The sequence below is a fragment of the Dendroctonus ponderosae genome, unplaced genomic scaffold (genome assembly GCF_020466585.1).
Source record: "Dendroctonus ponderosae isolate FM_Combo_2020 unplaced genomic scaffold, Dpon_F_20191213v2 Dpon_F_20191213_5, whole genome shotgun sequence".
Lineage (NCBI taxonomy): Eukaryota > Metazoa > Arthropoda > Insecta > Coleoptera > Curculionidae > Dendroctonus > Dendroctonus ponderosae.
Window position 1 is genome coordinate 10,020,800 of NW_026018715.1, and position 23,102 is coordinate 10,043,901.

At 33.8% G+C, this 23,102-nt stretch overlaps 1 protein-coding gene across 3 annotated transcripts in view; it reads left to right on the plus strand.

Moving 5' to 3' along the window:
- The window catches only part of LOC109535170 (receptor-type guanylate cyclase Gyc76C), a 48,025-nt gene that overhangs the window by 16,686 nt on the left and 8,237 nt on the right, over positions 1-23,102 (plus strand). For all 3 annotated transcript variants that reach the window (XM_019901035.2, XM_019901037.2, XM_019901036.2), the window contains 14 exons: positions 15,466-15,649; positions 15,703-15,920; positions 15,980-16,177; positions 16,743-16,808; positions 16,896-17,136; positions 17,376-17,522; positions 17,574-17,794; positions 17,848-18,019; positions 18,078-18,253; positions 18,358-18,648; positions 21,440-21,706; positions 21,774-21,845; positions 21,911-22,076; positions 22,182-22,331. In XM_019901035.2, coding sequence (XP_019756594.2) covers positions 15,502-15,649; positions 15,703-15,920; positions 15,980-16,177; positions 16,743-16,808; positions 16,896-17,136; positions 17,376-17,522; positions 17,574-17,794; positions 17,848-18,019; positions 18,078-18,253; positions 18,358-18,648; positions 21,440-21,706; positions 21,774-21,845; positions 21,911-22,076; positions 22,182-22,331 — 2,533 coding nt within the window. In that variant the 5' untranslated portion in view covers positions 15,466-15,501. The remainder of the gene's footprint in view (positions 1-15,465; positions 15,650-15,702; positions 15,921-15,979; positions 16,178-16,742; positions 16,809-16,895; positions 17,137-17,375; positions 17,523-17,573; positions 17,795-17,847; positions 18,020-18,077; positions 18,254-18,357; positions 18,649-21,439; positions 21,707-21,773; positions 21,846-21,910; positions 22,077-22,181; positions 22,332-23,102) is intronic.

The window sequence follows — 23,102 nt, forward strand, 5'->3', positions numbered from 1 at the left end:
CAAACAACTTTGGAATGTTTTGAAATTCGCTAAAATACCTGGTTAAATGCCAGCTTCAAAAACACACCGGTTGGAAATAGGCCAATAATTCGATAAAATAACGAATTTGAAACCATCATAAAAACTGAAAGTTTTCCAAGTGAATGACTGAATGTTTGTAGTTTTTTCTCATGAGTTTTTTGCTTGAAAATATTAAAGAATTATACATCTTTTGGAACCTACTGTTATCTCATTTTAATTAAAGTTAATCTAAGAAAAGTACCTCTAATAAAAATTTAAATTTTCCAATACGAATCACTTCAAGGCATCATTTAAACATCTCAACAAAATCAACGTTTCACTGCCAAATTTGGACCAACTTTGGAACTGGATAAATTCTGATTGCTGATCGCGATTTAGTTTCTGTTTGAAGCGTTACTTAATGCAATTTTTTTTTGGTTTGTGCGAGTATTTTCGAAAAATTAGTGCTTTGGATACGTTGTCTTCACGACGGGGCCCAAAATAATGGAAAATTTGGTGAAAGTTTCACATGCTCTCACTTGGACAAAAAAAGTCTTTTGGCATTTTACCACCACAGGCATTAAGATAGATCTCGCATTGCGAAAAAAATTTTGATTTTTTCGCTCTCTCTAAAAAATCAACTTTTTGGTCTTGCAGTGATCAGTTTTTTTCTTTTGAATCGATTAGCAACATCTAAGGCTCGTTGTAAAGCTAGAACTTCAGAGTCGATTTTTGAAAAAAATCAGTATACCGGGTTGCATGAATGAAAGTTGAAAATCTTTCAGAATCGCAGATTTCGGAGGCAATTCTGATTTGAGTCATTTTCTTGCAACCCTATATGTATATCGAATTTATGTCTTATATTATCTTTTTCTAAGTTTTTGTTTCAACATGAGCACAAGATCATTAAAATTGATCAAAGAGCAGGAAAGTTATGACCGCAAGATCAAAGAGTTGACTTTGAGATCACCCTATACGCAAAAGAGATTTTTGTTGTTTATAGGGTTTTTTTTTGTCAAAAATGTCCATAAATGCATAAACTGTTTCAAAATATTTGGTCATACTTTTGGTGTTGAGATCGAAAAAGCTTAATTTTTGTCCATTTAGAAGCAGTTGAAACTTTCCAAAATTTTGCATTTTTTTATTTAACGCCCTGTAGAACATTTGTGCGAAATGCTTAATTTTTGTTAAAACACTGATTAACAAAAAACAAATCGGTTTAGATAAGGCTTCAAACAGAAAGCTAATATCCCTAACCAATCAGAATTGATACAATTCCAAAGTTATGGCAAACTTGCCCATTGAACGCTCATTTTGTTGAGCAGTTGATTTTATTGTACCTGCACATGCAACTAGTTTTGTAACGATTTTTTCGTTGGGAACATAAACTGAATGGTAAACTGCGTGGCAGCAAACAGGAAGAAAATTAGAAGCAAATTTTATTGATTTAAACAAACTACGTCATGAGTAAACTTTAAATGCAAGTTAGACTTAAAAATCAACCGAAATAAACATTTTTAAAATAGAAACCGAATAATTCCGTTTTATCACCCATGCAAACTACATGGCTTCCATTATTTAAGAACCAGCGAAAACTAGAATAATAATTATCGTGTAGTCAACTAAGTTATCAATAATAGCAAAGTTACCTACTCCGAACAGGTTTCGTGTTTGCAATAATTCGAATACCGGAGAAGTTTTTTTCAAATGCGCAATAAACTGCATGCTTGTCTTGTTGCAGTTCACGGTAGCAACATAATAAATTGTTCAATTTTCAACGTCGATCTACACAAAATTTGTTTAATGCATACATTAATTCTATTTATAGTCCACGATTTTGTTTATCAGCTCAACAGATCCGTCTAAAAATAAAAACACATTCACTTTGAACAAGCAGCCACAATTATATCGAACATAACTTCAATTCAATCTATTTATTCATTGTTGTTCTCGGCATATTTGATTAGTCCACTTTTATTAAATTGTTGTAGATAGGAAAGGAAAAAAACGAACGGTGAAGATGTGAGCCACTCGTGCTTGCGAAACGCCAGGAAGAAATAATTTTCCATGGGATAATCCTCAACTAACATGTTTCATTGAATTTATTTAGAGCGTGGAATCAAAGCGCTGTATAATTTCTCAGACCCTATGTGAAAATGGAGCAACAAAATGAACTGAACTGCCATCTGGGACACTAATTATTAAAATTGCAAAAATTGTTATAAGGAAAACCATATAAAACTGTGATAAATGTGCAACAAAATTGTGCTTGAGGCCGATTAGCTAATAATTCTGGCAACTCGTGGAAGATGGTCGATTTTTTCGAACTCGAAAGAGTCAGCATCAAAAACGCCAGATCTTCAAGAATATGTTTTTTAATTGCGCAATCCTAATAAATATCTTCGATTTTAACAGTCAATTCCAGTTAATCGATTTAATGTGCAATTAAGACATCTGAGTGCATCCAATTAATTTATCTTATCTCATTAGGGACCCTTTCTAGTTGATTGGTGAGGAAGTGCCTTGGCTCAACATGCAAGTTTACGACTTCCAGACATTGATTATCAGCTACTAGGCTAACTTGTTATACCATAAAGCAGGTCAAGATGTATACGAAGTCCAAACAACTAGACGATGCAACTTTGCATATTTATGTTCCCAAGCATGACGATTTTTAGACTATAACACTAATAAAGCTGGTTAAAATCTGCTGATATTCACGTTTGATGTTTTGGTGAATATAATCAGACGGCGTTCCCATTCCATTTTTTCTATTCTTCACCACTTGCGTTACAATCAGGTGACTAAGTAAATTATCTCCTTTCGTTCTCAAGTGGTTAGCACTTCATTAATTGCTCGTTATGTAACGGTGTAACCCCCTTCAGTGTGGAAAGAATTGATTTTTTTTGCTAATGGTTTTATGGGAGTTATCAGGATAAATTCCATCGGTCAATATAGCGATAAGAGCAGCTAATTAAAACATGAGATTGAACCCAAGCAACTGAATGCAGAATATCTGGAAAGAAACGCTTGTGTGTTAATACAATATTTTTCAATAGAAATATGATTATTTCTATTTTCATAAAGATTTAAAATCTCGCGTTGGCAAGTGCAATAGAAATACTAATCAGTCGGCAATCAGTTTGTGATTCATAGGCGATCAGTATATGCAAAGTGGTAGTTATCCGACATTTGACCCCTAAATATATTATGCTGGCTAAATTGAGTGCATTTTACGCCAGAGGAAAATCTTGATTGGCGGAATGAATGTATTTAGAGTACCTTGAATGGATCGGAACAAGGCAAGAACAGTTTTGCATTTCTTCGTGTTGGATGTATTCTTGGAATGGAGTGGTTTATTTCATCACATCATAGCAAGAAAGCTGAAGGATTGTAAGCGAAGCCGAAGACCATATTTTGCAATATCGCTTGGTTTTTTAAAGACTGGAATTTTGTGAAACTCAAATTAAATTTTGCATTTCAGACTCGTGGTTTTATCTACAAGTTCATATTTTCAATTTAATCGGGCACACTAATTTGCACAAAATATTGTAGAACTTTAATCTTCTAAACATATTTTTAATTTGATTTGTGTCTACTATTCTCAATATTTCAATCGTTCTAAACGAAGATTGGATTTTCCTAGATTTTTCTATTGAGAAAAGCAAAAGTTCCTCAAGCTTTGGGAAAACTGGCAGAAGACAAAATTTTCGAGCACGAAACATTCAAAGTAGAAATTTAGGAAATCAGATTTTACTCTTACAAATTGAGCTCTGCGGCTTTTTAATTTAGACGTCAAAAGTTTTACATAAATCACAACTCGAGTTCGAACTTGACAGATGAAGAACTTTTAGATGAAACTTTAGTTATTTGCTTAATTTTGCAATAAAACCCTTCTTAAAAAATTGCGCTTAAACTGTCCACTGTGGACTCAAAAATGTAGCTTTTAAATTGAGTTTTTGACTTCGACTTGTGGCCGCGACATTGGCTTCAACCCGAACTCAACATTTCAATATTCACAGATTGGATTTTATAGAAAAATTCTATTTTTCTAACAGTAACTGAAAAATATGCAAAATATTTCATTTTAAACGGAAAATGCTAAGTGGAATTGCGGACTTCAAAACACATAAAAATGTGGCAACTCTTCTCAAGAAATCAGTCGTTCTAGACCAAGATTGAATTTTTTTAAGACTTGCTATTCAGATTCAAAAATTTAGAAATCAGATTTCGCTTTACAAACTGAGTCCTGTTTCTTCGGATCAAGCTCTAAATCCTGACTTAATTTAGACTACAAAATTTTAGAATAAATTACGATGCGTGTTCGAACTGGAAACAGATGAAACTTCATTCCAAATTCGCCTGAAAGCAGGCAATCCAAGTTTAATCTACCAAAAAGATGATAGCTTAACTGACAAAAGAAGTGCATTGACTCATTCTAGAAGCTTTTTGATTGATGTTTCCAATTTAATCTAACACACTTACTTTAATGTTATTTGCCTATTTTGACCGTAAGAAATCACACTTAAAATATCCATTTGCCACTCAAAAATCTAGCTTTTGAATTAAATTTTGGACCTCGACTTCAACTCAAACTCAACATTTCAGTATTTACAGATTGGATTTTATATGGAAATTGATATTCAAAAATTCCTCAATAGCTAATGGAAAACATTTGCCGAAGATGAAATTAACCATTGCCAAACATGCAAATCATAAATTTCGAAAGCAGAATTTAGTCTTACAAACTGCTACATTTTGGTTTGTAAAATTTTACCTTATTTTCCATGCCTCAATAAAAGATAATAAATAATAATAAAGAAATATATTGAAAAAACTTCAGCTTCAAATACTAGAAAAATTCGGCAAACTAAATTTATGGAAACCAAAATTTTAATTAATTCAAAACGCTTAAAAGCGTAATTTTCGCCTTGAATCTCAAACAGGCGACATAAATTATGATTCGAGTTTGGAACGTAGAACTCAATATAGAAACCAATACTGAAACGTTCAAGTCCAGTTTTGGCGTTCAATACTGGTATTTTTTTTAGTTTTTGTTTAAACGCCAAATGTTGAAATTTTAATTTTTATAGACGAAAACTTTAGCTTGAAGTTTAAGAGAACACATTTATTAAACCGCTGTTAATTTTTTTTTACTTTTAAACGTTTACTCAATTTCATAAAATTTACATTCTGAACTTGTAATTCATAGTACGATCATCGAATTGCAAAATCATACTCAAACGTCCATTTCACAGTTTTTCTAGGTTCTAACTTTTAAGTCTGATTTGATACTAGAGAATCTGGTTTTTTTAAACTGTAGCTATCTGCTGTCCATCTCATACTCAATATTTCCATCGCTACAAATAAATAGCAACTAAATTTTTACATTAAATCTTTAAATTAACTCAGGCATTACTACGTTGCAAAGTAACTAACCCAAACTAAAGACTTTATGGGCTGAAATTTGAGCTTCAAGTTGAGCTTTCGAATCATAAATATATTTATTAAGCAGAAGCTGTTGATTTTTACTTTTAAAAGTCTAAGGGGGTTTTATTTTACGCTGTGAACTTAAAAATTTCTTGTGGCCATGAAATTCAAGCAGTCAAAGAAGCAACTCACATTCAAACTGTTCATTTTTATCTGAAAATGTTAAGTCTTATACTCAATTTTCGACTATAAATCTGGTTCTGGAAAATATCGTAATTCCAACTGTGTATCTTTCAGTCTCAATTTCAAACAAAAAATGTCGACTTAACAGTCGCATTTCTTACTCCAAAGAGAATAGTTTTAAAAACCTCTTGGTTGCAGAAGATTTTATTTAAATATACATAAGATGCTGCCACTCGGTATACTAAAGTGGAATAATACAATAACTGTTTTGTAGTGTTGAATGGATGCTGTAACAAACCTTGAAGGTATCTTTCGGTCTCCTAATAAGGAACTTAATGGGTTTCAACGAAATTGAAGACCGTCTTTTAAAGCCAATACTTATCTCGCAACTTTCTTCTTAGAAGGTCTGTGCCGACCAAATATGTATGAAATGTTTCATAACTGACTGCCGGTGCTTCCTAATTTTGTAATTCGTTTTAATGTTCGATAATATTAGCTGAATTAAATAATTGGAGAAGCGAATGCTCAAAATGTAAGGAGTTTTATTAATGGAAATGTTCGTTATAATTTTCACTCTTATTGCTCATTATTTGCAAGTTTTGGAGGTTTTTGATGATCGAAAATGTGAAGTAGAGTGAACTGAAATTTGATATGCATTTAAATGTTCGGTCGTCGTTCGAAAGTATTTTCTCTACATAACAAAAAAATTGTAAACTAAATCAATAAATAAATTCAGCAAAAAATCGCAGGAAACTCAATAATGAAGTGGCATAATAAAACGGATCAACAATATTCAGGTCGTCAATAAGAGTTTGCCATTCTCATCTACTCATGCAAATAGTATTGATAAACTAAATTTCCCATAAATGATACAACTCAGGTGCGTGTGGATGGGACGGCGCGTTTCATGTCGCTAATTAATTTATTGTCATCGCAAACCAAAGCTGGATATTAAATATGATCGCAAATCTGGGTTTCTTCCGCTTAGCCTCGAGTTACTTTCCGATGGAATAATCTATGCAGGTGTGATATTTTTCGCAAAATCAATCCCATTTGTACCGGATAAATACCGAATAAATTACATAATTTGACTAATTCTATGAGGAGTGTACTAAATGGACCCCCAGGTTCCCCGACTTTACGCCATTAGATTTGTTTCTATGCCGCCTTCCGGAATGTGGATTCACAGAAAGAGCTAGTTGCTGAATTAAGAGCGAATTAAGGAACTAAAACTAGCAACTGCTAACAAGCGAAACAATGCACTGGAAGAAGAAAAAATTGAAATAAAGAGCAAGTTAAGAGTGTTAATTTTGACTGGAATACAAACTGGAATTACCCGACCAAACACCCAACTATTCCGATTGGTTCATTGGTTAGCTTTGGCAAATAATGATCGCACTTTACACCCTGTAATCGTGACAGGTGACAGTATCTTTATCATCTGACTCCACCAATGGTTTAATACCATTTGGTCGCATGCAACCAACCTGCTGCCGTTGCGGATGGTCACATAATGATGGTTAAAAATACCCAGGCACAGCTATAAATAGAACTGATGGTATTTTTATGTGTACCGGTTTCTAAGATACATTTATTTATAAAAGAAAATAAATAAAGTGCTTGAACTTCTATTAATGTTAACTGAAGACATCATGGCGCATTAATGATTTAACGGTTCGCATTCGGTTAGTGTTTGCATGTGTTTAGTGCTTGTATGATGGTTTTTACTGCCCGTTTATTAATAATCTCTGTAAAGGAGAGCATTTTTTGATGATTCTAAATGTTTATTTATCTCTGTGAAAGTCTGCATTAAAGATGTTTTTATTTAGACTAAAGTGGATTTAATTTTGTTCGAAATTTGTGATTTTTCGGGAAATATGATATATTATTTTACCTTTATAGAAGTGGGATCTATTTAGTCTGAAAAAGTTTTCACTTGTCTGCCTTTTTCAGCAAAACATTCTCATTTTAATCCCCTCATCTTGACTTTCTTCACAATAAACTTCGTAAATAAATTTTAAAGTACATTGGAAACCTGAACTGAATCTGTTCCAAATGGTCATTGAGGAAGAACATTTTTCATTTTAATGTCGTTTTATTTGTTGTAAATAAAATACAATTCGCTAAACTATTCGAGCAGTCCAGTGCGCCTAGTTACTAATTAATATGATTTTAATTAAAGCCCACTGCTGTATTTACTTGCTTAATTGGTGTCATCTAAATTTAGAACGGTTTATAATCGACTATCAAAATTGCCTCGCAATATTTTTACGTCGAATTACGCTTGTTTGGTATTTTGCATGAAAACCAGAAGTGATTTCAAGCATATTCAAACAAAAACACGACACTAATTCAATTTGTTTTTTCTCGCGAAAAGTGGCGTTTTCTGGAAGTTTTCTATTGAAAAATAGCCAAATGAAAACTGGAGGGAAAGGCAGAAAGGCAACTGAACAATCATCACACATACAGACCAAAATTCAAATAATTATAGTTTTTAACTACAAAACTGAAATCGCTAGTTTTTCTTTACTTTTCTGCTGTTTGTGAGTGAAACCTTTTTAGTTTAAATCCCAAGGAATCAGTTTAAACTATATCTTTGAGCTAAAATTTGCAACTTGAACTGGAAATTTGAATTGAATTTGAAATATTTTCAAGTTCCTTATCAGTATTTTAAGCATTCTGCTATTCAACACTCTAAAGCAGAATTTTTACAAAAGTTGGCATTAATTTTTATTCAATTTTTGAACTCAAAGATTTGAGGTAGAATTTTTCTTGGTTTTTATTTTCTTGGTTTTTTTTTTAATTTTATCAATTTTTAACCTTATGATAAATGAATAATAACTAACCACTTTGAAACCAGTCACATTATAAACGAAAATTTGAGCTTGAAGTCGAAATTTCGATCAATTTCTATTTAAAATTATTCCTGAATTTCAACGGAAACAGACTTTTATGTGGAACTTTCTATATGCTGCGATTCGGTGGGATTATGAACTAGCAAAGTCACACTCAAACGATTAATTTTAAGCTCAAAATGTTCTTTAAAGTTTTAATTTTAACCTCAATAACTCGAAGGTCTCCAATAAATAACTGAAACTAAATATTTCCATCATTCAAAACTGGAACTTTTCACTGTTGAGTTGAGTGTTCGACATCAAAGCTAACTTTTACAAAAATGCTCCTCTTTGTGTCTCCAAAATTTTGATCAAGTAAATATTGTGCCCTTCAAGCAGATTTTTTTTTATTTTTAGGATCTGAATTAAGATGTTTTTAAAAGCGACAAAGAGAACTCAGCAGGAATTAGACCTCTAACTTTAAGTCTTCCTCTAAATTCTAAATAATGGGGAAATCTTTGATGCAGAGTGTTTGAGGGTTCTGTAAATCAAACCAACTTCTTATTTACGTTTGAAAAATTATAAATGTAAAGTTTCACCTGCAAAAATTGATCTAACTTGAAACGGATTTATAGAAAAGTCGCCGAAGACTGCAGGAACAATATAAAACAAAAGTCATAATTTTGTCCTTACAAACTGATATCTGTAATTTTTCTGTTGTTTTGTGCTTGAAAAATGCATTGTCCAAACTTGAAAGAGTGACTTGAACGGCTCAAATTTTACCTTTGAGCTAAATTTTACAACTTGAATAAAGCGACTCAAATAAGTATTTCAAATGTACCTCTATAAAATTTTAAATCCTGCGAAAATATTTATGAAACTACCTGCGTAACCGCGAAATTGCCAGCTCAAAGTCAGAACTTCCACTGAACCCGAAGCTGAAACTTCCAAGTTGATTTTTTGCTGATTTTCATGCCAGCTCTGTCCATTTTTAGCAAATTTTGAAACTATCCACTTTCTTGACGAAAATTTGAACTGGAAGTTAAAATTTCAATTTTTTTAAGTTATTTGATCAATTTTAGATCAAAATGTTAACTGAATTTGATTTTTGATATGGAACTTGAAATTCCGTGTGGGAACGAAATTCAATCGAAGTAACACTCAAACGTTTAATTGAAATTCAAAATCCTTCCTGAAAGCCTTTCAACCTCAATCCTTCTCGAATAAAATCGAATTTGATGCAACTCAAACTAAACATTTCCTTCATTTGAAATTTAAAATTTTCACGACTTTCATTGACTATTTTATGCAAACATTATCGTCCTTATTTCTTCAAGATTCTGGCGAATCTTGACTTAAATTTTTGGTGTAATCTACATTTTCAAGATACTTTAAAAATTCAAAGTTCTCTAGGGTTCTGCGAACCGAACCAGCGTTAAAAAGATAGTGAATGTTAAGTTACGTACTGAAAAATTGAAGTAACTTAAGCATACAGGTATGACTCAAAAGCTCTTGTAAATGTCGGATGTTCAAAGATTAAATTCTCAAAATCTCAATGTTGAGGCTGGAACAACGGGCAATACAGATTATATGAAGGAACACGAAAGGATATGAAAGAAAATAAAAGCCTCCTTTGTCTTTCCGTGAAATTGAAAGAAAATGGCATTAAATCGGTTCGACAACGCTGTGTTGGTTACGCTATGTTGTTTAATCGTTTAGTAATCTTATTTCTACATAGGTTGGTTCATGGTCAGGGTGTTTCTATAAATAGAGACAAGGAGTTATCCACTCATATACATACACATTCTTATGAATATTGAATAAATATTTGCGACTATTTAACAGCCAATGCGCGTTTAAAGTGCCTCTTTTAAATAAAACATCTACGAATTAAGGCATGGATTATGTTTCTGTTAGAAGTTCGGTACTTTTTCCTAACTAGAAGACTGGTGGAACTGGCAGGAATTATTAACGGTTTTTTATTGTTTGCAACATTGTGATTAATTAACGTTAATTCCCAGAAACTAGGAGAAATTGGTAATTAGATTCTTATACCTGAATGTCAGAGTAGCAAAGCACCTACAGAAAATTTAGTAGCTACGTGAGTGAGTTAATAGTCATGATGAGACGTGTTCTGGTATCATTAAAGCATTGCATTTTGCAGCTCGGCGAGAATGTCATTCTGAATAATCCTGGTTCAATATTAGCACATTGAGTAAACTGGCAGGAAAAGCGTCACGAAACTGCAAATCGCTCCTAATTTTTGATGCAAATAAAACATTCCGATCGTCATCCCAATCGTCAAGGCAAACATTAATCTTTTAGCCAGTAAACCTCAATTTCCAACATGATACACGTATTATATTAGAATGTGTTTGTATATACCAGTAACACTCGGCTTAGCGCTCATTTGAATTATCGGGGTTTAAATTTAGAACTGGAATTGGTGTATTTAAGGAAACTGATAAGATATGGCGCATCAATATTAAGCAAAGGGGGCTTTATTATAAAAATACCTCCGCGAACTGGAATGAGGCTGGTTTGGCACACCATGTTCAATTCGGTTTAGATGGTGGGCTTTTATGCTAAAGGCCAGCGTTGATTAACCAAAGCAGTTGAATCATTAGCAATTTTTGAAGATGATTATGAAACATCATCTCGTCTCGTCATCACTTTGAGGAAGCAGTAATATGAAGAGTGTCCTTCTTCGGCCTCGGATTGTTCCTTTTGCAATGATGAACATTTTTTCGGAATAATTTTGTTCGCATTGCAACTGCATGGTCATTCCATTGAGAACCCATGCATGCATACCATAAAATACGGAGTACTATAAATAGTTCCATTTCAACATGGTTGGGTTATTTTTAGAACGAAATCGTGAAAAACCTTATAACCGGTATATCGGGACACCATTTAAAAGCGCCGCATTAAATCAGGGTGGTAATCAAGATCAAGGCTGGTTTTATGGCGGTTTATTTCATATGGCTGTCAGAAGACGACCACAAATTTGATCTGCTGCAGTGGAGTAGGTCAAATTTCAGTCTTCCATTTCTCGCTTTGTGATGTTTTTTTGGTTTTATGCCTGGGAATTTCATAGTACTCGCGATGGCACTTGAATTAAAGGTCGCCGCTAAGAAAAGTGGCCTTCAACTTCAAAGTTTCACTTGTCTTTAAATCTTGTGGAACTTTTTGGTGCGCAAATATTAACCCAGTCGAGTAGCTTACAAACGCATTTTAACTAGGTACACGTTATTTCGCTGTTTTCCATTCAAACCCTAAATTTTTACGTCGATCATATTTAGAATTGCAACTACCTATGCCCACCCAATCACTCAATGTCGACTTTTCCTTTAGAAGCTGAAAATTGCCTGTTTATGCCTGAAAACTTCATGGTATTTCCGCTGTTGCTAGAACTAAAGGTTAGAGCCAACAAAATTGGCTTTATGTTTGAAATTTTACCGTTGTTTAATGATGGAAGTTCAAAGTTTCATTTTAGACTCGCCTTTAAATCCTGTGAAATTTTTCCAGAGATTCCAGAATCTTAAAACGCATCTTTTCCTAGGCGTTGTTTAGCTATTTTTAATTCAAAAACTTAAATTTTAATGTCGAATATGTTTGGAACTTCGATAAAGTCGCTAACACAAATCAACTTCCCCTTTAGAAGCACCGAATTCCTTGTTTTTTGCATGGAAATTTCATGGCATGGCACTTGCGCTAGCACCAGAATTAAAGCTCACAGCTAAAAAAGGAGCTTTCAGCTTGAAAGTTTCACGTAGTGTAAAGATGGAAGTTCTAAGTTTCTTTTTGGACTTGCCTTTAAATCATACGAAATCTCAGGAATTTTTTTTGATGCGAAAATATAAACTCAGTCTAGAAGTTTTAAAGCGCATTTTTTCCTTCACGTTATTTGTTTTTTTATATGTAAAACTCTTGTCAAATTCTGATGTAATTTACATTTGCAGTTTCGGCTATGACCATCAAATTGCTAACACAATATCAAAGTTTCCTTGAGAAGCTCTAATTCAAACTCAAAATTACACTTTTCGGAAACTTTTTCTAACTTCAAAGTCGATTATCTTCAAGCACGTGGTAGAAAATTGTCACACTTTTAAAGTTTTAGCACGAAAAATTTGGATAGAAGCTCAGATTCGACAAATCATTTACCTACTTTTGGTCATTAAAAGAATGATTAATTTGTAACCCGAAAATATGTATCAGCCTTAAAAATTCTTAAGCTCGAATGTTCAAACACAAACAATCACGAACACCGTAAATGTTTTTTTTGTTTTCCATTTTAAAACTTATTTTAAACACTTTGGAGTAAAAGTGACCATTTTTGGAAGCGTTATTCAACTTAAACGTCGATGTTCTCAAAGAGCTTGGTATAATTTTAAAATTTCACACTTTTAGCACGAAAACTGACTGAGATTTTATTTTAAACATAAAAACTTGCTTGCAGATCATTTACTTTCGATTATTAAAAAATACGTAGTTTGTGGAATCGACAATATCGATCAGTTTTTCGACAAGTTTACATGCTCGTTTTTTTTATCAAAGACAATCTCGAATATGTTAAATGTTTTTTCCTTTTTCACTTTAAAATTCATTTTGGAGTCGCCTTTGGAGACGGTTTCAGCTTCAAATTAGATTTTTTTAAAGCGCTGGGTTTTAAAATCTCACACTAATAACACGAAAAATTTGGCTAAAATCAAAATAATTTGCTAAAAATGTTTCGAAAAATTTCGTTCATAAAAAATAGTTTGCCAAAACGAAAATATCGACAAGCTTTTAAGTTCGTATTTTTCAGTCAAAGTCAGACAATCACGAATACGTTAAAAATTTTCCGATTCCACTTAAAAAGAGTTACGCCTTTTGCAAAACTTTTTCAGCTTGAAAGGCGATTTTCGTAAAACGCTTCGAATAAACTCGAAATCTCACACTTTTAGCACAAAAAAGGCAAAAGCTCTTTTTCTTCAACGTAAAATCGTTTGCAAATAACTTGCTTTTCGGCATAAAATAATTTCTAGAACCGAATTGTTGTTCGTTTTCACTTTAATCCTCATTTTAAAGGTCAATTGGATCCAATGGAATTCGGTTTGCATTCGAACTAATTTTTTTTATTTGGAGCTTGTAATTCCGCCTGTCACTGCAATATTTTCGCAAAAACCTCCTGATCAACAGGTCCATTTTACTCAAAATTCTAATTTTCATGTCGAAATTTCGACTTCTAAGCATATTTTGAGTCAATGACCTGTTTTAAACTGTAAATTTTACACTTTGAAGATTAAATCGGATTTTTAAAAACTAACCCTTATTATATATCTTCTCCTCTAGTTTTTTTGGTGAATATTTATTAACCGGGCATAAGGCACTGACTGTGTGTCTACCTAAAAGTTTAATTTTCAGATCTGTATTTTATTTATTTTTGTTAAGACATTTAATCTTCCTTTTTTTGTGTCGGTGCTCAAAGCTCTTTTTCTTCAGTCACACGAAAAATTAAGTCTGCATTCATGAAGTCTAACAATAAGCTCGAAAAGTCATATTTTGAGTCGGAGATTTTCAGAGCTCAGACTTCAAATTTCCGCTTTCAATTTGGCTTCAAAGGCGGAATTACATTTGATATTCCGATAAATCAGGATTGATAGAAGCAAGAATGATGCCCTCTAAAGAGAAACAGTTTACTTAATCACACACGTTTTGTTTATTTCCACGAACAGGAAAGTTCAAACTTCTCTTTCGAGTCCAAGAAATTGGGCCTTTGTGATTATTGTTTCGCCCCGCGAGGCTTTTGTGGTAAAAAAAGTTTTTCTGACGTTTTGCAAGCACGAGTCGCTTGAAAGTGGCTCAGAATTCAAGAAATAATTTTCCACATCAGCCTAAAAGCCCTAAAGGCTCATCAGTTTCTCTTTTGAATGTTATTTCAATCCTATCGACAATAACATTTAAAGAATAAACTGGCAAGTTTTTGCGGCTTTTTTTTTAATTAGTGAAAAATAATTTCTTGAAGACTATTTTCGAATGAAGGCCTGAAATTTCTCAATTTGAAGGCACACTATTTTCGTCGACTTGCGAATGTAGATCTTTAGAGAATAATAAGTTTCATGTTGCAATTTTCCAGAAAAAAGACGGCACACTTTTAGTTATTGAAGCTTCAAGTTCCACTCTTTCAAACTTTGATTTTCAAACAAACAAGTTTCGGGATGTCTTGAGAAAATGTGATAAATATTAACTTTATTTTGCATCTTTGGCTTATCTGAGCTACTCTGAGTGTGCACGCAAATGTGGATTTTTTTTAACAGACAAATGTTTTCAATAAAGTCCTGTACCTACTTCCATTTTAAGGAAATTAATGTGGAATTTTCGTAAACGACTGAAATAAAAATCCCGTTAATACAATCCATAAACAATAGATTCTATTGTCGAATTCGAGGTGCTTGAACAATGACTTAAGGATAAGCCCGGTCAGCGATAAATACTTATGCAAATTAAATAAATTGGCTCACTTGTTGAACACTTCCTTGAGAGCGGTTAATAAATATGTGGCTACAACGCGTGAATAATAATAAAATGCAATAAACATTGTTTTAATCCACTTTAAATTAACTAGAACCAGCTAAATTGAATAAGCCATTTTCATTGATCAGTTTTGATTGTTGCCCACTTTTAATGGTACTCGACTGCTCAATGGGGGATCGACAGATAACAGTTTTTTGTTCAAATTTCCTTGTGTAAGTTTCAAGTGTCGATAGTTATAAATAGACACCCGACTAGAGATTTATTGAGATTTTCTTTTGAAAAAAAACTTGTGCTGAAGAGGACGTTTATTTTGCCAAAAAAAATTGTAGTTTTTGCTATTATATGATAATCAATAAAAAAATCATCATCATCTTTTGTGTGATTTTAAAGCAGCAAGTTAAGTTTATTGGATTAAATGGAGGAAATGTTGGAACTAATCGGTGCATCGAAGATTGAGCTGTTTTTTTCACAATTTTTCATCCCATTCTTTTATTTTTGTTAGGTGTCCCTGGGACTATAGTGAAGGGGGAGCCCGGCCATGCGCCTAGGCCTGGCTTCTCTGCTGGTCACGCTGCTACTGTGTCTATCCAGGGCCGAGTCCGTCTTGCCTCCACCTGATTGGTCGCCGGTGACAACCCAACCATCTTACCAAACCAACCGGCTCACCTTTTTCCCTTACTCGAACGGTAAGACGGTCAAACAGCCTCGCTCTTACAGCTTACCTAACACACTCTTTCAGACTCTTTCGAAACAGATAACCAGTTCAGCGACGGGGATTCACACTTTATCGATGAATCTCACGAGCTTAGAGAAAACCTCACGGTGGGCGATCTCAAGAAAGAACCAATGGCTGAAAAGGTGAAGCTGATTCTGGGATACTTAACAGCTGTTAAGGGCGATCTGAAGGAACGACAAGGTCTGGCCATTTCTGGAGCCATTTCCATGGCTGTGGAAGAAGTGAGTGGTTGGAAGGAGCCTGAATTTGCCCATTTTCCAGTCTCTGTGTCTTTTGGTAGATTAACAATGATCCAGATATTCTACCAAACGTCACTCTGGAGGTGCGATGGAACGATACAAGAGGAGAGACGGTTTTGGCCACTCGCGCTATGACTGACATGATGTGCGAAGGAGTGGCCGCGTTTTTTGGTCCAGAAGGTTCCTGTTTTGTGGAAGGCATTGTTTCGCAGGCTCGAAATATTCCTATGATCAGCTATGTAAGTAATTATCAAAGTTCTGGCCAGTTTGGTTTGCACAAAGGTAGAAAAGTTGTTTGAAAGTCATCCCATGCTTGAGTGAGTCGTAATTAACGCGCAAAGTACTGGCAAATCAATAGAAAGGAGGCTAAAAAGTCTTTGGAACTGTGGATGTCTGTAATTTTTTACAGTTTGAATGAAAAACATAAAAGTTTGATGAAAACACTCGTAGATTTTTTTTGGAAATACTTTTTAAGGGCTCAAATGTCTGAAGACGCATGATGTGCTTTCATCTACACTTGTACTTGTACTATAGCTAGAATTGTGCATTTTAAACTCAAAATTTAAACTTTTATCTGGACTTTTGGACGTAGACCTCTATTTTGCGCAAATATCGTAAATGTGAGCTCAATATTTTCATTCTGAACTGAAAAGGTTGACTTCATAGCAGAGTTTTGCAATGAAATGTGCGTGTTTCCTGAATAAAATCAAGCATTTTCCGCTTCTAAAAAATTTGTTGAAAAATTCCGTGCTTCTTTTTAAAAAGCAATTGCCGAAAACATCTAAAACAACTCATTTATTCCAGAAATGTTCCGACTACAGAGCCTCCAAGATTCCAACATTTGCGCGAACAGAACCGCCAGATACCCAGGTAATTTCTTCTCCTTACTAGCTTTTGAATTCCGAATCGATCAGAATATCAGCAAATGTGTATTTTAGTATCCTGCATATATTTCAGGTCACCAAATCGATCGTGTCGCTGCTAAACTACTACAATTGGAACAAGTTTTCGATCATCTACGAGGAGGGTTGGGAGACGGTGGCCACTTCGCTGGAAAAACAGGCCGAAGGCAAGAACATGTCAGTTCAACACAAGAAAAATGCTGGAGACCGGCACAAATGTTGTCTGCAGAACTACAAGTGTTGCCAGAGCGGGTTTTGGTATGAAATTATCCAGAATTCCAAAAACAAGACGCGAAGTAAGTGGATGTTTTGTATTCCAATCGGATTCAGTTGGAAGATTAAAAGAGTTGGACTTTGGGCAGCTATTGCTTAAAACTGGTGGGCTTTGCGAGCTTTTGGACTATTGTGGAAAAGAGTTTGTTCGAAACCGTGCATTTTTCTAAAAACCCCAAAAACCCAAAAGTTTCAGTTTGGATTAGGATTAGAATTTTCTATGCCATCCAGTTTCAATAAATCGTATCTGCGATAATTTCAGTTTACGTTTTTCTGGGCACATCGATATCGTTGGTGGATTTCATGGACACCATGCAAAGAGCGCAGCTTTTCGAAAATGGGGAATACATAGTGATTTATGTAGACATGAACACCTATCTGGAAAAGGAAGTGCACAAATACATATACAGTAAGCCAAAAAGATTGGGTTTTTCCAGAAAATTGACCCCATCAATTGCAGAGTTTGACGAATTGGAAAAGTACAAAAACTGTAAAGAATTATCCGATTATCCCAGCTTGGTGACGCGCGTTAAATCGCTGTTTGTTGTGGTTCCCACCGCTCCCACTGAAAACTACAAGAATTTTTCGGAGAAAGTACGCAATTACAACAAGATGGAGCCGTTTGATTTTCAAACTGTTTTCCCTAGTGAAAAGGGCAAAATTTTCATCTCCTTTCAAAAGGTACATTTTTGTCAGACAATTGGGCCTTCCATTGGTGAATGGATTTTTTCTAGTTCGTTAGCATCTATGCAGCGTATTTGTATGACTCAGTGAAACTTTATGCTTCGGCTTTGCACCATTTACTCATCGACCAGCCAATACTGAACGAAAAAACTATCAGGGAAATTGCGACTAATGGCACGAAAATCATCGAGACGATCATCCAGATCAATCAAACATATCGAAGTAAGTTTCTGGGAAGAAAATGAGGCAATCTTTTCATAGAAATTTGCCTTCCAATTAGGTATAACGGGGGCGGTGATAAAATTGGACAAAAACGGCGATTCGGAAGGAAACTTCTCTGTTCTGGCCTATAGAGAAACGGAGCAGCTCTATTTAGGAGGTAGCAATAATTTTAGTTGCTCCTTTTACATGGCACCAGTGGGCCAGTTTTACCAAAATGAAAAGTCTGCCTATCCGGTAAGTAAGTACGACTTTTGCTTTTTTTAAACCTTGTAAGGCCAGCAATATTATCCAAAAATCTGTTTGCTGACTGTTAAGTAAATGAGAATGATGTTTTCCAGCAATACAAAATTAACCCGAGTACTTCAATAATGTGGCCTGGAGGCGACAAGCCAAATGACGAACCGAGTTGCGGTTTTGATAATAAACTTTGCCAGAAAACGGATACTCATCGCAACAGCTTGATAGCCGCAGGAATACTGGGTATGGTGCTATTTTGTGCCGGAGTGGTCACCATGAGCATCTACCGAAAGTGGAAAATTGAGCAGGAAATCGAAGGATTGTTGTGGAAAATTGATAGGGATGACATTCACAGTTATTTTGAGAAGGATAATATTTCGAGTCCTAGTCGAGTAGGTATTTTATTTAATATTTTTTATATTAAGTTTTAATTAATGTTTGCGGTTTTATTTTGAAGGTTTTTCAAATTCATAGGGCAATTTCTTCCGACAGAAATTGTGAAAGATTTGATGAAAATTACTGCCTGGACAGGAATCACCCCGCATATTTATTTTGGAATGAAAGAGTAGTTTTAGAAGCTTTTGGAATCTTTTAAATTACCATTTTTACATTTTATGGTTGTTTTTCATGCTTTGGAAGCAAACTGTTTTTTTGCGGGTTTTTCTAATTTTTCAATTTCAATTTGAAGGCTTTCAATTTTTAAGGCTATTTCTTCCTACAGAAATTATGAAAGATTTGATGAAAATTACTGCTTACTGCCTGGACAGGAATCACCCCGCATATATTTTTTGGAATGAAAGAATAGTTTTAGAAGCTTTTAAAATCTTATAAATTACCATTTTACATGTTATGGTTGTTTTTGCTCTTTTGAAAGAAAATTGTTTTTGCGGGTTTTTTTATAATTTTTCAATTTCAATTTGAAGGCTTTTCCAATTCATAAGGCAATTTCTTCCGACAGAAATTGCGAAAGATTTGATGAAAATTATTGTCCGGACAGGAATCACCCCGCATATTTATTTTGAAATGAAAGAGTCGTTTTAGAAGCTTTTGGAATCTTTTAAATTGCCATTTTTACATGCCTTAATTGTTTTTGATGCTTTGAAAGCAGATTGTTTTTTGAGGGTTTTTTTTATAATTTTTTCATTTCAATTTGGATGTTTTTCGAATTTTTAAGGCAATTTATTTCGATAGGAATTGTAAATGACTTGATGAGAATGACCCCCCTGGGCAGGAAAATGTATATAGATATTTCATTGAAAGAGTAATTTTAGAAGCTCTTGGAATCTTTAAAATTACATTTTTCAGTTTATGGTTGTTTTTTATGTTTTAAAAGAAAATATTTTTTTTTGTAAATGTTTCAATTTTAATTTGAAGGATTCTCCCATTTCTAATGCATTTTTTGAAAATTGTGAGAGATTTGAATAAACTGACTTGAGAAAAAATCAACCACATTTCCACAAAAAAAAATTTTAACTCGGAATCTTTAGAATTACCATTTTTTGCGCGCATATAGCAAAAAATGCAGAAATTTTCCAAAGCTGTTTTACAATAAAATCGTTTTCTGTGTTTTTTTGCCAATATTTCAATTTGAAGGTTTTTCCCACTTATTTTAATGCAATTTTTTGGAAATTGCGAGAAATTTGCTGAAACTGAGCCCCTGAGAAAGACCTACTTTATTTTCGACTGAAAAAAATTATTTTTAAAACTCCCGGAATCTTAAAAAATGCCAATTTTTTCTGGCAAATAGAAAAAAATAAAATAAATCCAAATACAGGATTAACGTACGTTAAAAACTCAAGAAATCTGCGACAAAAAGTGATTAACAACTCGTTTAGAACTGTTGAGAAATAGGAAATCCAAACCATGTAAAACAGATTTAAAGAATTTGAAGTGTGGAATAAAAGATTTTTAAATTTCAATTACTTCATCTAGCGATTGAGCGGGATGGAGAGGTGGATGGATTTCACTTTAAATAACTTTCCAAATACCGAATATCCCAAGCGCTAGAAAGTCTACAAAACCGTGTTTTTTTCTCCCAAAATACCTAACTTGGAATCAATAAGCAATTTGAAAGAGTTAAAAGTTCAGAGTTCGAAATGTGGTTGAAAACCCTTAAAATAATTGTTTTACCAAAAATTGCAACAATATTTGACACAAGGCTTGAAAATACCTTTCCGTTGAAAAACAGCAAAATCATATTAAATTGTTTAAAGAGGAAAGAGTTTAAATCAGATCAGGATGCAAAAATAGACTTTAATATGTTTGAACAGCATCTTAAAAATAGGAAAAACCTTCAAATTTGCATTTTTATTGAAAAAATGGCAAAGGCAATTTGCAACTTCAAAAATAACCATGAAATGTTAAAATTACGCAATAAAGTCACGGTTGATGGAGTGGATGGAACTCAGCTAACAATCAATCAAGTCAAAAATTAATTTTATTAAAAATCGTATTGATTCATCATCAAACAAATAAACACCCACGAATTACTTTGAATATTGTCTATCAGAGGTTTAAAAATCAATAGAACCGCGTTTTCCTTGATATTAGGAACAATACAAAACTACACTGAAAATATTTGGACAAACTTGAAAATTCCATATTGTGCTTCAAACATTCACAGTAAAACTGCGGATTAGCACCGTTTTTCTGTTAAAAGAAAAGTATAAAACCAAGATTGCAAACCAAAAGTTGTTCAATAAAGGGACTGAGTCTTTGAGAGGCAGAGTAGCAAAAAAACAGTATGGTTTTTCTCTTTTAATAAATCCCAAAATGACTAAAAATTCTAACAGATTTTAAACTTTACGAAATTTTGCGAAAAAACACATAAGAAAGTGAGGTAAATAAAATAGTTGTAAACCGACCATAACCGCTGTATGCGGTCTGAAAAAACCGAGAATGAGAAGATGCCCAATTAAATTAACAAGCGTTAAGACAATAATAAAGAGTCCGAAATGTAACTGAAAACAATAAAAATGTTTTTTCAAAACAACCATCAAAATATTTTAAAATTTTAACTCTAAGAACACTGCAAGACACCATTGGAAACTTTGAAAATGGTCCAAAAAATTTTGGTAAAGACTAACATTTTGTCAATTCCAGGCAAATTAATATTGCCTCTCAATAGAGACTTTTTTCGTTGAATCTTCCAGTAAATTGTATACATTTTTTGTTTATTTTTAGATGAGTTTGTGTAGTGTAAGTGTAACATCCTATGAGTCGAAGGGTGGTTTGCAAGTGTTTACAACCACAGCTCAATATAGAGGCGTGGTGGTGCGAATCAAAGATCTGGCATTTTCTCGAAAAAAGGACATTTCACGGGAGATTATGAAGGAAATGAGGCTGTTGCGGGATTTGAGGCACGATAACGTCAACTCGTTTATTGGTGCTTGCGTCCAGCCCACCTCACTGCTACTAGTCACAGATTATTGTGCCAAAGGAAGTTTATATGTAAGAAGCAGATAAATCGCCAACAGAAATTTGTAGTTTTCTAATAGATCAGTGAATTGTTTTCCAGGATATTATTGAAAATGAGGATATTAAGCTGGACAAGATGTTTATTGCTTCGTTAGTGCATGATCTCGTTAAGGTAAGGATCAAGGCCTTACTATTAATTTAACTGAACCATTGAAACATATTGCATATTATCTTTAGGGGATGCTATATTTACATAACTCAATGCTACTGTGCCATGGCAATTTAAAGTCATCAAACTGTGTGGTAACTAGTCGATGGGTCTTGCAAGTCACGGACTTTGGCCTGGGCGAATTACGCCAACTAGCTGCAATGGAAAGCGAAGAGGAGCATCAAACTTACAGAAGTAAATCCATCATTTATTCCCCATCCCATATCCAATTGTCCACACATATCATTCATTGGAAGGCCATTTAAAATCATGCAAACCTGCAGTTCTGGGCTTTTTTAGATTTGCTCTGGAAAGCGCCTGAGCTGTTGAGGTTTCCAGAGAAATTTATCAAAGGCACACCGCAAGGTGATGTTTACGCATTTGGCTTGATATTGTACGAGATATTAGGGCGAAGGGCCCCTTTTGGAGACGTGGACGATGAACTAAAAGGTACAGTAAGCAAACAAATATGAAATTTCATTTGCTATGCAGGTAAAACTAGAGTGGTGAAACTAGGAATCGAAGTATATTGAGCTAAACGCGCTCTAACATAAGACAAGTTTTAATTAACGCTGGAGAAAATTATTTGAGATTATTTGAGACACTGAAGAAGTACTACTACTAACGAAAAAAAAGGTGCGAATTCAACCGAATAATTTAAGATACTGTAAATAGTGTCTTTGGCCATTTAGTCCAACTTTTTGTAATTCTTGAAATCAGGCTATAAACTCTCTTCCAATCCTTCTGGCACTGAACCGTAAAACTTACCATTGAAGCCTTCAACCGCGCTTTCAGATGCCCCGAATTTTTTCAAAAACCCGCAAAACTGTTGTGCAAAAATAACCTTTTTCTGCATCAATAATTGCAAAATCCAAAAACAATCCAAACAACCTGAAAATCTCCGTTTTTTCTCAAAAATGTCCAAAACTAATTTGAAAACTATTGAAAAAATCGCCGTTTTTTTTTTGAAATTAACCAAAACTCATTTGTAAACAATGTAAAGAAGCTTTATCAGATTTTACCTGGAAAATAAACGTTAAAAGGCCATAAAAAACCGGAGTTGTTTTGTCTAAACGAGGCAAGCTTTGAAAATTTTATGCATATAAAACATCAAAATTTCGGGTATTTCGCATCTAAAATTTTTGCCTTTAAAAAAGACAGAATTTCCTCACGTCTTTTATTACAGATTGATAAATAGTGCTCCTATTTTACAATACAAAA